At 38.1% G+C, this 15421-nt stretch overlaps 1 protein-coding gene across 2 annotated transcripts; it reads left to right on the top strand.

Annotated features, from left to right (window-relative positions):
- Positions 1–10543: 10543 nt before the first annotated feature.
- LOC145141327 (phosphatidylserine decarboxylase proenzyme 2-like) lies at positions 10544–15292 on the top strand. 2 transcript variants are annotated; one of them, XM_079074616.1, is made up of 21 exons: positions 10544–10941; positions 11043–11122; positions 11284–11308; positions 11621–11680; positions 11901–11969; positions 12115–12207; positions 12290–12355; positions 12438–12521; positions 12605–12696; positions 12787–12942; positions 13029–13113; positions 13228–13339; positions 13415–13515; positions 13593–13640; positions 13843–13989; positions 14168–14263; positions 14393–14467; positions 14544–14636; positions 14716–14802; positions 14897–14947; positions 15031–15292. In XM_079074616.1, the coding sequence occupies exons 1-21, from the start codon at positions 10693–10695 to the stop codon at positions 15175–15177; spliced, it is 2016 nt and encodes a 671-aa protein (XP_078930742.1). In that variant the 5' UTR covers positions 10544–10692; the 3' UTR covers positions 15178–15292. The 2 variants fall into 2 exon arrangements, with proteins under 2 accessions (XP_078930742.1, XP_078930743.1); XM_079074617.1 differs by having other exon boundaries at positions 10545–10941; positions 12305–12355.
- The last annotated feature ends 129 nt before the right edge of the window (positions 15293–15421 follow it).

Raw genomic sequence — 15421 nt, forward strand, 5'->3', positions numbered from 1 at the left:
ATCTGTGGGCCCCTCGATGATTTGATGATGACAAATGGAAGTGATCGGCCGAGCCAGGACTGATTTGATTTGTTCAATTAGTCAGTCGTCATAAATCGGAAATCGGGAAACAACAAATGGACAGAGAGAATGATTATAATCCATGTATCAGTCCATATGATATCTAGAATGGAGGAATATATGATCCCTTATCTAATGGACAAGTCATTGACAAAGGTCAGAGTTCCTCTACAAGGTCAGAGTTCGACAGCGGCTTTTGAGAGCTACGATTGCCAGTTGGTTCCTGAAGTCATACGCAATAATAGTTTTAGACTTATCCAAGTGGGAGACTGTTGGATTAGTGTCTAAGTCCATAACTATAATTGGTATGTACTTGACCCGACTCGGCATGGTCCATTTGGGTTGCATGGCATCGGAACATTTGGATAGACCGTTTATGAGGAAAAGACATTTTGTGACATATTAATATATTATAAGTTCTAATATATTAATATGAAATCATGTTATTTAATTAGTATTGATCAAGAATTAATTTGGACTTAATTTAGTGATCAAAAAGAGACTAATTAAATATATGGGGATTGATTGTGTAAATCATTCATTCTTATATATGTGGGCTTATGATCCAAGATTCCTTTATGTTGGGTTTAACCCATGTGGTGATCCATGGATACTCCATGGAGGTTAAAACCCATGGAGCATAAGGAATGGGAAAAGTCATGAGTTACATGGTGTAACCCTAATAGCCACACTATATAAGAACCCCTTTAGTTCAAGAAATTGGCACTAGTGATACATATTTTGAGGGTTAGCCGATTTGAACATGTATGTCTTCTTCTCATGGTTATTCCAAGAGTTCATGATGTTGTGTGAACCATTTGAGGTGTCACACTTGGGGCACTAGGCTCTCAAGCTTCATGGAGTCAAGCAACAACAACAAGGTATGTATTCTATCTATTTTATTATCCTAGTATCAATGTTTTGGTATGCTAGTTAGGATAATACCTTGGATAATCATATTTGCATGTATAATAGAGAAAACATAGATCCAAGGTATTTAGGGTTGCATGTACACTTAGGAGTGTTAGAATGCTCAAAACCCATCAGTCAGTAGGGCCACGTGAGCAAGGATTGCCCCAGGAAGGGCTTGATATGTTTCCATTGCAACCAGACTGGCCATAAAAAGGCCGATTGTCCGAGGTTGCAGGGAGGGGGAGGAGCAGCGGTGGCGCCCGCGCCCGCCACAATGAGGATCACAGATGGCCGCCCTGCTAAGGCGGATGCCCCGGCAGTGAAGAGCCGTGCTTTTCAGCTGACTACCGAGGAGGCTCGGGCAGTTCCGGACGTCGTGGCTGGTACGTATCTATTATTCTTTGTTCTTATTATTTATATGACTTATGTGTACTATATGCTTGTATAGGGACCTTTTTGGTCAATGGTATGTCTGCTCATGTCCTATTTGATTCTGGTGCTACCCGATCGTTCGTATCACTTGCGCTTAGCAAGAAGTTTCGGGACGCGCCCGGAGCTCTGGATTCCCCACTCGAGGTAGAGATTGCAGATGACCGCACCGTTAGTGCTGCGAGGATGTATCAGGACTGCGTCCTGAATATGCTTGGAGAGAGGTTTCGTGTCGACCTAGTCCCGATACCATTGCGAGGTATGAAGGTGATTGTCGGGATGGATTGGCTGGGAGCCAACGGGGCCATGATTGATTGCGAGCGCCAGTTGGTCAGGGTTCTAACCCCAAGTGGGGGAGAACTGGTTATTCATGGTGAGAGGGCCTTGTAGGGACCGACCCTCTGTTCGTCAGCGAGGGCTAGGAGGTTTTTACAGCAGGGTTGCACATGATTTCTGGCTTATGTCTTGGATATGAGAGTAGAGACCATGACGGATGTGGGTAGTGTGCCGATGGTACAGGATTTTCGGGATGTTTTCCCCGAAGAGTTACCAGGAGTGCCTCCGGAGAGGCAGGTGGAGTTTTGCATTGACTTGGTGTCGGGTGTTGCTCTAATAGCAAAGGTACCCTACCGGTTGGCACCACCGGAGATGCAGGAGCTATCTACGCAGCTTCAAGAGCTGCTAGACCGAGGGTTCATTCGTCCGAGCAGTTCCCCGTGGGGGCACCGATTCTTTTCGTGAAAAAGAAGGATGGATCGCACATGATGTGCATCGATTATATGGAGTTGAACAAATTAACGGTGAAGAACTGTTATCCGTTGCCAAGGATCGATGATTTGTTCGATCAACTGCAGGGTGTGTCATGGTTTTCCAAGATTGATCTTTGGTCGGGATACCATCAGATGAGGATTCGGGATGAGGATATACCGAAGACGGCTTTCATGACTCGGTATGGGCATTATGAGTTTGTGGTGATACCATTTGGACTCACCAATGCCCCAGCAGCGTTCATGGATCTTATGAACAGGGTGTGTAGACCGATGCTAGATCGGTCGGTGATCGTTTTTATTGATGATATCCTGGTCTATTCTAAGACCATGGAGCATCATAAGCAAAATCTGAGGGAGGTATTAGAGACCCTGAGGGCGGAGAAACTTTATGCAAAGTTCTCCAAGTGTGATTTCTGGCTGCGGGAAGTACAGTTTTTGGGGCATGTCATCAATCAGGAGGGTATTTCGGTTGATCCAGCCAAGGTGGAGGCTGTGATGCGGTGGCAAGTACCGAGGAATGCATCAGATATTCGTAGCTTCTTGGGTTTAGCGGACTACTATCGGAGATTTATCCAGGATTTCTCCAAGATTGCGGTGCCATTGACCCGCTTGACCAAGAAAAATGTGACTTTTCGATGGGGTGTGAATCAGCAAATGGCTTTTGAGACCCTGAGACGGAGGTTATGCGAGGCTCCGATTCTAGTACTACCTGAGGGGTTAGATGATTTGGTGGTGTACTGCGACGCGTCAATCTCAGGGTTAGGTGCGGTACTGATGCAGAGGGGGCATGTGATAGCTTACACCTCGAGGCAGTTGAAGCCTCATAAGGCGAATTACCCCACTCATGACCTGGAATTGGGGGCAGTGGTGTTTGCCCTCAAGATTTGGAGGCACTATTTATATGGAGTGTGGTTCACTATCTATACCGATCACAAGAGTCTGAAGTGTTTGATGGATCAGGAGAACCTCAACATGCGACAGAGGAGTGGTTGGATGTGCTGAAGGATTATGATTGCGAGATTCTATACCACCCAGGGAAAGCCAACGTGGTGGCTGATGCATTGAGCCGCAAGACGGCAGGGTCTCCGATTAGGGACATTTGTATGAGGATGACGGTGACTTCTCCGTTGTTGGTCATGATCAAAGAAGCTCAGGTCGAGGGGGTGAAGAAGGAGAATTGGAAGATCGAGCGGATTCAGGGGCAGTATCCTTTGTTTGTGAAGGATAGTCGCGGCCTTTTGACGCAATGTGGTCGAGTATGGGTACCAGTGTCAGGGGGAGTGAGACAGAGGCTATTGGAGGAGGCGCATAAGTCCAAGTTCTCTATACACCCAGGAGCTACGAAAATGTATAGGGGCTTGAGGTTAGGTTATTGGTGGCCATGCATGAAGAGGGAGATCGCATGGTTCGTGTAGCGATGCTTGACTTGCAGGAAGGTCAAGGCCGAGCATCAGCGACCTCACGGCAAGGTTCAGCCACTACCCATTCCCATGTGGAAGTGGGAAGAGATCACTATGGACTTTATCACGAAGTTGCCTAGGACGGCGAGGGGAGTGGACGCTATATGGGTGATCGTAGACAGACTGACGAAGAGTGCCCACTTTATTCCGATTTCCGAGAGTATATCCACGGAGAAGTTAGCAGATATTTATGTACGTGAGGTGGTGGGTAGACACGGGGTGCCAGTGTCTGTGGTCTCCGACACGGATGTCCGGTTTAATTCCAGGTTTTGGAAGAAGTTCCACGAGGAACTGGGCACTCAGCTACATTTCAGTACGGCGTACCATCCTCAGACTGACGGTCAGAGCGAGAGGACGATCCAGACGCTGGAGGACATGATTCGAGCATGCGTGCTGGATTTTGGAGGGAGTTGGGATACATACCTCCCACTGGCAGAGTTCTCGTACAATAATAGTTATCATGCCAGTATTGATCGAGCTCCTTTCGAGATGTTATATGGTCGGAGGTGCAGGACCCCAGTGTGTTGGGACGAGGTTGGGCACCAGGTCATGGGGAGCACTGAGGTAGTGCTCAAGACTACCAGACTGATTCAGCAGGTGCGCGACCGGTTGCGAGTCGCGCAAAGCCGTCAGAAAAGTTATGTTGACCGACTGCGTTCGGATCTCGAGTTTTAGGTGGGGGATTTTGTATTACTGAAGGTGTCGCCTTGGAAAGGGATTATCAGGTTTCGAAAGAGGGGCAAGTTGGGGCCTCGGTTCATAGGCCCGTTCAGGATCATGACCCGGGTGGGCAAGGTGGCATATCGCTTAGAGCTCCCTGAGGAGCTTAGTTAGATTCACAATACCTTCCACGTGTCTCAGCTTCGGAAGTGTGTTGCTGGCGAGTCTGCAGTTGTTTCCTTGGATGACATTCAGGTGGATGGGAGCCTGAATTATGTCGAGAAGCCGGTCGCCATCTTAGATAGGAAGACGGAGGGTCTTCGGAACAAAGAAGTGAAGTTGGTAAAGATACAATGGCAGCACTGGAAGGGCTCCGAATGGACTTGGGAGCCAGAGGAGGAGATGCGGGAGCATTACCCCGAACTGTTTACAGCTACGGACTTCGAGGATGAAGTCTAGTTCAAGTAGGGGAGAGTTGTAACACCCTAAATCTGGTATGATTTGAAACCCTCAAGAATTTACATTTCACCAAAAATTGGTCCTTTAAGTACGCTGGGCGTACTTAAGTGTACGCCTAGCGTACTAGGCATGGTTGGTCGCGGAGGAGCTGGACGTACGCTGGGCGTACATGCCAGGGGTCCAAAACCCTAATTTTCGGACATGAGGCCTATTTAAGCGACCTTAAGTCCCTTGGAGTTAACCCTAGAGAGCCTCCACAACTTTAGAACGTCCTTACACTCCAAAGAAACTTGTGAGAACATTTTTGAGCTTTAAAGAGTGTATTTGTGGCCCTTTTAGTGTTCATTCCAAGAAGAAGAGGTGGTCAAACAAGCTTGGTTCAAGTTGGTGCTTCTAAGAATCTGCATATTGGTCATCTTGCAAATCTCATGGAAGTAAAAAGCTTACACCTTTCCACTTAAGTCTCTAGATCTAGCTAGGGTTTTCTAGATTTGTTCTTTTTGTGGATTTTGGACCTCCATTTGGGAGTTTAGCAACTCCAGAAGATGGGAATGACAGATCTGAGGTCCCTTGGTCCTTTAATGTCATAAAAATGGAGTCTTGGTAGGATTTTGGACCTCATGCATGGGTTAAGAGCCTTGGAAAGGTCTTAATGGAGGTGTTGGGTGCATATATCGAAAGGATGGTACGTCAAGCGTACACATCACAGATGGGCCGAATCTGTTTTGGGTCTTTGAGCTATTTGGGCCTCATTTGATAATTGGGCATGGTGTATTCTGGGAATTATGAGTCATATCAACTGTTATGGGCCATAGACATATTGATTGGGCTTTATTGGGCCAAGAGGCCCATTAAGGATTTTGGACTTGGACCTTGGGCCCATTAACAAGGGATGGATAATTGGGCCTTATGGAAGGGTTTGGAGTTGGGTTTCCCTTGGTTAATTAAAGTCCTAACATTGTTTAATATTATTATTCAGCATGGGGGGTGGGTTACGGACCGTTAGGAGAGAAGCTTTTGTATTCAGCAGACTGAGGCGAGTCTTCTCACCATACCCATGGGTCTAAGGCACCAAGGTCGGCCCATTATGTGATTATGATTTATGTATTAGTCATTATGTGATTTGATATGATATGTGATGGTGTGTTTTGGATGTAAGACCATGCGGGGTAGCCCATGGCAGTCTTAGGTAAAGACCATGTGGGGTAGCCCATGGCATTGGATGTAAGACCATGTGGGGTAGCCCATGACAGTCCTAGGTAAAGACCACGTGGGGTAGCCCATGACATTGGATGTAAGACCATGTGGGGTAGCCCATGGCAGTCCTAGGTAAAGACCATGTGGGGTAGCCCATGACATTCTTACATGTTTTATGTATGCATGGCTTATGTGATATCTGCATAGCTTAAATTAGCTAACAGGATATGTGTATGTGTATTGTGTGTGGTATGCTCTGGGGAACTCACTAAGCATTTCGCTTACAGGTTGTTGATTGTTTCAGGTACATCTGAGCCCAAGGGCAAGGGCCAGGCATGATGGCGCGGCGTGCACTCTATCTCTCTTTTCACTGATATGTTTTTGGGGACACTCTGATGATTTAAATAAGTTGTAATGAATACTGATTTGAAAACAATTATGTTGGGATTTCATGGTTTATGCAAATGTGTTTTATTAATTAAAATGAATATTTCTTTGAAAAATTTGGGTCATTACATGTTGGTATCAGAGCATTGGTTTGAGAGATTCGGGCACACTCTCGGGTGTGTCGAGACTCAAACTAAGGAAATGATGAATTGTTTTCAAAATAAAAGTTAAAAACTTTTAAGAAATGTAAAGAAGAGAGTGCAACGCGCGCGATCGGCCGAGCCAAGTAAGTAGTTCCCAATGTGTAAGCCATGTTATACTGATATTTGAGCTTGATGATCGTATGAGACTTGCTATATGTATGCTTTTTGAATTGTATACGGTTAGGAGAAGGCCCATGAAACGAATTGGGCCCAATTTGGAAAATTGGGCCATAAATGGGCTTGAATGATTATTTTAGACTTTGGGCTTTTAGGTCCATTGGATTGGGCCTTGGTTTTGGGCCTAGCTAGGGGAAGGGTAAAAAGGTCTTTTACCCTGTATTGGACTCTTAGTGCGAGTAGGGATCCAATTATTAATTTGATATTATTTTGGTAATTGATAGCACGAGGATTTTAGTGGATCGGTTGTCAGAGATTTATCTGTGGGTTTCAGCTGTCTGAGGTGAGTTACCTTCATTATATCCCTGGGTCGATGGCACCAATGCCAGCCCACTAATTGATGTTTACAGTAAGATGATTGTCTTTGTGATAATTGTCTGGTATGCCAGTATTTGTTGATTTTTTCTGTGATTATTTGCTTATGATATTATGTGGTACTGGTAGGGTTGAAATAGACTCGGTATCCGATTGAAATAGACCGAAGGGGAGGCCAACACCCACATATGCTCAGCAGTGTCCAGTTGAAATAGACCGAAGGGGAGGCCATCACCCAGATATGCTCGGTAGTATCCGGTTGAAATAGACCGAAGGGGAGGCCAGCACCCGATATGCTTGGCAGTATCCAGTTGAAATAGACCGAATGGGTAGGCCAGGCACCCCATATATGCTTGGTAGTATGTTTGTTTTGTATGTGGTATTTTGGGGAACTGACTAAGCTTTGTTCTTACAGTTGTTGTTTATGGTTTCAGGTACTTCCGGTTCGAAAAGGAAGGATCCGGCTAGATCGCAGCACATACACCCATGCTTTCCCGCAATTATGTGATTTTGAGATTGTAATCTGATAACTGCTTTTATTATAAAATACTTTTAAGTGTTTGAGTAAATGATAAATTGGTGTTTTGGTTGTTTAAAAAAATGAAATTTTTACCTTCTTACTTTGGGATGTTACACATAATCACCAGTTGATTTAAATGGTGTGATGTGGATACTGTAGTATCCTAAAAAAATATTTTTATAGAAGATAAATTTGAGGTTCCCCTTTTATATGTAAGTTTCTAAAGAGAGAAAAAAAAACAAATTTCCTTAATGAAACTCAAATCAAAGAAAGAAACGATATGCTAGCTTGTATTTCATACAATCAAATTTGCACGTTAACTTAGTGGAAAAAAGCTAGCTTGTATTTCATACAATCAAATTTGCACGTTAACTTAGTGGAAAAAAAGAGAGGCTAATCATCATATTATACTCTAAGTGAGACATTTTTGATATCATCATATGTATTTGAAATTTTCATAACCTTTCAATTTTCAGCTTAACATAATTAATCTATAAATTTAAAATATACTATTAAATACAAAATATTATCCTAATACGGACAGATTTTCAAAATGATTATTATAATATACTTATTTGTTAATTTAAATATTATGTTAAATCTGAAACATAAATCAAAATATAAAATAAACTTAAAAATACATTCAGATATAATTTTTCAAAATAGTTAAAAATTTTAAATATTATAAATATAGAACATATAATTTTTCAAAATAGTTAAAAAAATTTAAATACTATAGAACGACAATTTAAATTAGATAAAAATATATATATTAAAAACTATTTTTATTATATTTTTTTTCTTTCCAATACATGGTTTTTAATTAATTAAGAAAAAAATTGCATTGCGTTAATTTATAAACAATTGTTCATATAATAATATATCAATAAGTCATCGAAATTTTAAAAAATCAATAAATAAGTAATTTTAAATTGATCGATCATAACATTAAGTTATAATACAAAATCAAAAATCATGTTTAACTTTATTTAAATGAAAATCACAAATATATGCAATTGAATGATATGATTATAACAAATATATATTTTATATTATGTTTCAATATAATTACAAAATTATATATCGTGTAAAAATTATTATCTTATGGTTAATATCTTATTATTTTCAACCTGTACAAAAAAAAAATTAATTATATATTACACACAAAGGGATAATGACTTAAAATGGTAATATATCTTTGATTTGTACACATTTAGTCATTGACTTTTTTTTCGTCCACATTTACCCTTCAACTTGTTAAACTGTACACATTCAGTCCTTATGACCGGTTACTTCAGGTTAGCCGGGAAAAATAACTTAATAGGGTAATATATTTCTCATTTTATACACATTTAGTCCTTAATATTTTTGTATACATTTAGTCCTTAATATTTTTTTGTTTCAAAATAAGTCATTTTTGTTTTGTACTCATTCAGTACTTATGAATGATTTCTTTAGGTTTTTCTCACGACATCTTACGTGGGACAATCATTGATGAAGTGTGTGCGGCTGTTGATGTTTATGTGTAACGTCTCATTTTCACAACAAAAAATTTTTATTTTTAAATAAGGCAAAACTCCCTAATTATAAATCCATTATTAAGAAAAAATGTTTATTCCAAAATTTATCCAAAATCAGAGTAATATAAGAAACGCGAAATTCTCAATACTGTTGATGAGTGTGTACAGTCATGCAGGCATTCCCACGATCAACGATAGAACCTGAAAACATGAACAACTGGTAAGCACAAAGTTTAGTGAGTTTCCCCCAAAATACCCGATACAACAAACGTATTATCATGCATAACGGGCCCACACTCATTAAATTGGAATACCTTGGCCCAATCAGTCATCTGACTGGAATGCCAACATGCAACAGGTCCAATTAGTCATCGGACTGGAATACCTAGGGTTTGTCGGCATGCCGCCTTAACCCAACCGCTCTTCTCGAGCCTCCGTGCCTACAGCTTACAGTCGGTCCGCACCAGGTATCTTGGCCTACAACATATAGCAGGACCACCTCAACCTATCCCGCCATATGGTTATCCCACGTAAGATATTGTGAGAAACACTTAAAGAAATCATTTATAAGTACTGAATGAGTACAAAAACAAAAAATGTCTTATTTTGCAACAAAAAAAATATTAAGGACTAAATGTGTACAAAAATATTAATGACTGAATGTGTACAAAGTGAGAAATATATTACCCTATTAAGTTATTTTTACCGGCTAACCTGGAGTAGCCGGTCATAAGGACTAAATGTGTACGGTTTAACAAGTTGAAGAGGTAAATATGGACGAAAAAAAATTAATGATTAAATGTGTAAAAATCAAAAAATATATTATCCTTTTGAGTGGTTATCCATGCACTCAAATAATGAATCAAATATTTGCCTTGTTAATCATAAATGAGTAACTTACTGGTTTGGACATAAGCCCCCTCCCTCAATTTATATGTTTATTTTAAGCCCCTAAATTACTTAATAATAAATAATAATATTCTATGTTTGGAAAAATATTTTTATTATTAAAAACAAAAGTTAGATAAAGTCACTTTCACACCCGGCGTTCAAAGAAAAAAAAAAGAGTCCACTTTCACGTGCTTTTATTTATTTATTTATTTTAATTATGACTTTCCACTGATCGTTTTCAATATTCGAGTCTAATGACATTCATTGACTAATGAATTCAACAAATTACGTTAAAGTATATTATAAATTTAGCAAATTTTGTATGAAAAACTAGCTTGCGAATCCGTAAGGATTTTTTTCTCAAATTAGATGATGAATTTATGATAAACTGAAATATATGGTTATATTGCAATATTATATTATATATAGATATATGTGGTCATTTTTATGATTATTTCATAAAACAATTATGAACTATATTGAATTTTAAAATAAATATAGGAATAATTCTTCCCATGACTCTTTTCGCTGACGATGCGTCATGGTGCAACATGTCTGAATCGATTCCAAGTCCATATCAACTGCCACCATTGACAAAAATAGTCAAATTTCCATGATCAACCTCTCCTTTGGAATTTTTCATTCGGTGATTCCTTCTTCTACTCGATTCATTCTTCCGAACTTTCCTCGTCGGAATTTTGGCATTCTAGAGAGATTGAGTAAATACTAAATATGGGGCATGGAAGTTCCAAATCAAGCTCCTCTGACGACTCTACAAACGGCGGTGGTTCCAATTCAAAATCACACACGTCGCGCCGCGAGAGAATCAAGACGAAGCTTCATCTTCACCGACATCGTGATCGTGATCGTGATCGTGATGGTGATCGTGACGTTCGAACTAGTCGCGGTTCGCATTCTCAGCACCCAAAACTCAGCACTTTGGAGGATTTTGCCGGCATCGCTTTGGTCACTCTTATTTCTGTATGATTCCGATTGTATACTGTGATTATGCGCCTAATCTGTTGTTTATATAAATCACAATACGAATTTTCGACTGAATTTGTGTTTCAATTGTTTTGTAGGCGGAGATGAAATTTAAGGATAAGTGGCTTGCTTGTATTTCCATCGGAGAACAGACGTTTCGCACCGAGATTTCTGACCAGTTAAGTACCATTAACAACTTTCCAATCCTACGTTTTCGTGCTAATAAGACTAAATTTTCTGGAAATCATTCTCATGTAGAACAATTAAAACTTAAGAGTTGTTTTCTGGAAGTTACTGTTCAACTCATCAGTCTTATTTTTATATTTGAACAATGTGCAGGACCAACAAGCCTACATGGAACTCTGTAAGTGAATTTTCTTACATATAGCTTTGAATCATCATTACATGACTGTAGTTTGTTAAGACTTCCTTTCACAATCAAGAATCAACCCTTTATGAATCACAGAAGTTTAATAGTTCTTATGAATCATATCCCAAACAAGTTGACAAGATTCATTTGCATGTGTAATTCTCTTCATATCCATTAAAGCTATAGCATGTGATAATCAAATGTTCAAGTTTCTCTCCATCTCCATTCAAATCACTTAAAGAATATGATTTTGTTCTGTGGTTATGACACATTGCATTCAGTAACAATACATTTGGTATTTTACAGGAGATAAAGTTTCTTTTGGAAAAGAATGGGCCTCATGTTGCAAAAATATCTGTTTTTGAGGTTTGTAGCAACTGAACTTCATTTGTATATATCAGTTTTACATTACAAGAAAAGATTACCATGATATGGATTTTTTGCCTCTTTCGTTGTAGGACCATAATCATAATATATAATTTTGATATGTAGGACCATAACTATTCAATAATACAGATTTATCTACTTACTGTAACCTACTTTTCTTGAATGTTTAAACTTCATCATCTTCTTTCTTGTGTTGCAGACCAATAGACTACGCAAGAACAACCTCATTGGGCATTGTGAGGTAGATCTTTTCGAATTCCTTATTCGGGTAAGTTCTCTCTTGAAGAAGTGTATTTTGAGAGTTAAAAGAATACATATTTTGTATGACAAGATAAATCAAAAAAAACGTGACTTCTGCTTACTAATTACTAATTCTGAGGACAGTAACTTCACTTTGCATTCATATTTTACAGGATTCAGATTCTGACAGAAAAGTGTTCGATGTAATGGATCCATCATCTTCAAATGTAGTTGTTGGCAACATATCTCTTTCATGTTCTATTGAGGTTTGCTACAGTGACATATTTCATATTCTGTAAGAATGTTTTTGTTATCGTTAATGCATAGTAATTTGTCTATAACATCTAGTTTTTTTATTGGCAGGATCCAACTGAAACAGAGAAAAGTTTTGCAAGACGTATCTTATCCATTGTTGTATGTCTAAAACCATCTTTAAAAAGAAAATGTAATCTTTATTTTTTTACAAGATTTTAGCTTTAACTTTTTTGTAATGCAGGATTACAATGGTGATGGGAAATTATCTTTCTCTGAATTCTCAGAATTAATAGATGCATTTGGCAATCAACAGGCTGCAAAAAAGGTTCGAATGTAAATCTTGTTAATCTACTCATTTCAGTTAATGGTTATTTTTGTTAGTGAGTAGTTCAACTATTTTTCTTTCAGAAAGAGGAGCTGTTTAAGGCAGCTGATGAAAATGGAGATGGTGATGTCAGCATGGATGAACTGGCTATACTTTTAGCCATGCAACAAGAAAAGTATGTCACATAACATTATGATGCTTTTTTTTGCTTGTTTTCCTCACTTTCTATAAATTGTGAGTAACTTTTTGACATTTGATCTTGAAGGGAACCTCTGATTAATCGTTGTCCTGTTTGTGGAGAGCTTCTAGAAGTTTCTGATAAGCTGAACTCAATGATTCATATGTCACTTTGTTTTGATGAAGGCACTGGAAACCAGGTTATGACTGGGGGATTCTTAACAGATAAACAGGCTTCTTTTGGGTGAGATACTTTTACTTTTACAATCAATTTGTTTATATATTTAAAAGTAATAAATTATTTATGTTTGGATGATTCTTGTTTTCAAGGTGGATGTTTAAACTCTCTGAATGGGCCCATGTCTCATCCTATGATGCTGGCTTGAACTCTGGTTCAAATGCTTCACATATTGTGGTACACACACACACACACACACTCTCTCTCTCTCTCTCTCTCTCTCTCTCTCTCTAGTGTGTGTGTGTGTGTGTATTTTAAGTTCTTAACTAGAAATATGTTATTGGCACTTAGGTTTTTGACAGGAGGAAAAAGAGGCTTGTAGAGGAGATAATTGATGGAAAGATTGTATTATCAATGAGAGCTATTTATCAATCTAAAGTAGGGCTTGGAATTATGGACAAAGGTAATTTTTTTTTATACTTTTTGTAATAATTCTTTATTTCATAATGTTTTTAAATGCATGTCCAATGGGATGCAGGGGCTAAAGAATTATTACAGAGTATATCAGAAAAACAGGGCAAGAAAATGAATTCAGCTGAATCTGCAAAAGATATACAACCATTTCTTAAATTCTTCAAGGTAACATAATCCTCTATATATATCATCCTTTTTTTTTTGTTGCACTAAGTTTAATATGTTATGGGTATATATTGTAGGATCAAATCAATATGGCTGAAGTTAAATACCCTTTGGATCATTTTAAGGTAACTCAAATTCAAACTTTATTCAAACAAGATCTAAATGCAAGAAATAGCAGTGTATTTTCAAATTTTCATTTATTTGTGTATTATAGCATCATGCTATTTAAAAGTACAATGCTGGAATAGGAAAAATGAAAGCAGGATGCTATGTGGGACCACTTATGAACATGGAAGAATAAATTCAGTAACAAATTTATCTATGCAGACATTTAATGAATTTTTTATAAGAGAGTTGAAACCTGGAGCAAGACCAATTGCTTATGTAGGACGTGATGACGTGGCAGTTTGTGCTGCTGATTGTCGTTTAATGGCATTTAGAACAGCTGAAGAGAGCCTCAGATTTTGGATCAAGGTATTACATATTTTGAAATCATTGTTATATTTCAATATTTCATACATTGATTGAATAACTCTTGTAAAACATTGATTGCCATCACTAATGGATTTATTGCTGTCTTTGAAAAAGAAAAATAACGAATGTTTGCAAAATCAATACAATTTTGATTTTTTTATTTTTTTGTAAAATTTAGGGTAAAAAATTCTCCATCCGAGGTCTCCTTGGTAATTTACCATTCTCAGATACTTTCACTGGTGGAACTTTGGTGATATTTCGCCTCGCACCACAGGTGATATTTCATTTTATTTTGTCTTTTTTTTCTTTTGGGTTAAATGCAAGAAATAACAATATACAATGCCTTAATAATTATTAAAAAAAAAAAAAAAAGTTGAAGTTGAAGCTGTACAAATTCTGGCAGGATTATCATCGTTTCCATTTCCCAGTTTCTGGAAAGATTGAGCAGATTGTCGATATACCTGGATGCTTATATACGGTATATACAGATCCATTTATTTATTTTTTAAAATTTTATTTCTTGTTCATATATCTTTGATTTTTACTATTTGTAGGTCAACCCCATTGCTGTAAATAGCAAGTATTGCAATGTGTTTACAGAAAACAAACGTGCTGTTTCTATTATATCAACTGCCGATTTTGGAAAGGTTTGTCATCTCACTTCTTTTATGATTATTTCTCGACTTAATGAAGAAAAAAATGACTTAATAGAAAAGTTAAATTTAGGTAGCATTTGTGGCAATTGGAGCAACAATGGTGGGTAGTATGACATTCACTAAAAAAACGGGAGACTATGTCCAGAAAGGAGACGAGGTTCAAATTTATTCAACTATACACGTAAATTTCCGTTTCTACCCTTGTTCGGTTTTTGATTCATACATCTTCCTATTTATTTATGTTTATACAGTTTGGGTATTTCTCATTTGGTGGAAGCACAGTCATTTGTGTCTTTGAAAAGGTTAGACCATCTAATTTATAATAACTTGTTTTAAATTTTAATCAAGTATTATGAGTATATTATATTATAATTTTTTTTTTCAGGATTCAATAGCTTTAGACGATGACCTTTTGGCTTATAGTGCAAGATCAATTGAAACCCTAGTTTCAGTTGGAATGCAATTGGGGGTATCCGTAAAGAAACGCACACAACATCCATTGTCAACATCAAATACCTCATTTTTATGTTGAAATTGCATTATAAAAAAAATTGTGTTTATGGAGAATCCCAAATTACCATTTGCTCCCCAAAATATTTTGTCAAGTGCATTGTGTTTGGTGTACATTTAGACAAAAAGTTGCAACTTTTTGTGCTCGTTCTTGATCTTTTGCATCTGCAAAAGAAGTAAATGTTATCTGAATCATCATTATTAGGCCGGTGAGTGTCATATCATACTCACTACACTTTTCAAGTGGCACGTCATTTTTTACCACA

The sequence above is a fragment of the Lactuca virosa genome, chromosome 9 (assembly GCF_052849685.1).
Source record: "Lactuca virosa cultivar CGN04683 chromosome 9, Lactuca_virosa_CGN04683_v6, whole genome shotgun sequence".
NCBI classification, from domain to species: domain Eukaryota; kingdom Viridiplantae; phylum Streptophyta; class Magnoliopsida; order Asterales; family Asteraceae; genus Lactuca; species Lactuca virosa.

Bases quoted from the DNA above. Each gene is read 5' to 3' on its own strand.
- LOC145141327 (XM_079074616.1), top strand. From the start codon at position 10,693: ATGGGGCATGGAAGTTCCAAATCAAGCTCCTCTGACGACTCTACAAAC. The intron at 11,970-12,114 runs GTAAGTTCTCTC...CATATTTTACAG, and splicing joins TTTTCGAATTCCTTATTCGG to GATTCAGATTCTGACAGAAA. The intron at 13,114-13,227 runs GTACACACACAC...ATTGGCACTTAG, and splicing joins CAAATGCTTCACATATTGTG to GTTTTTGACAGGAGGAAAAA.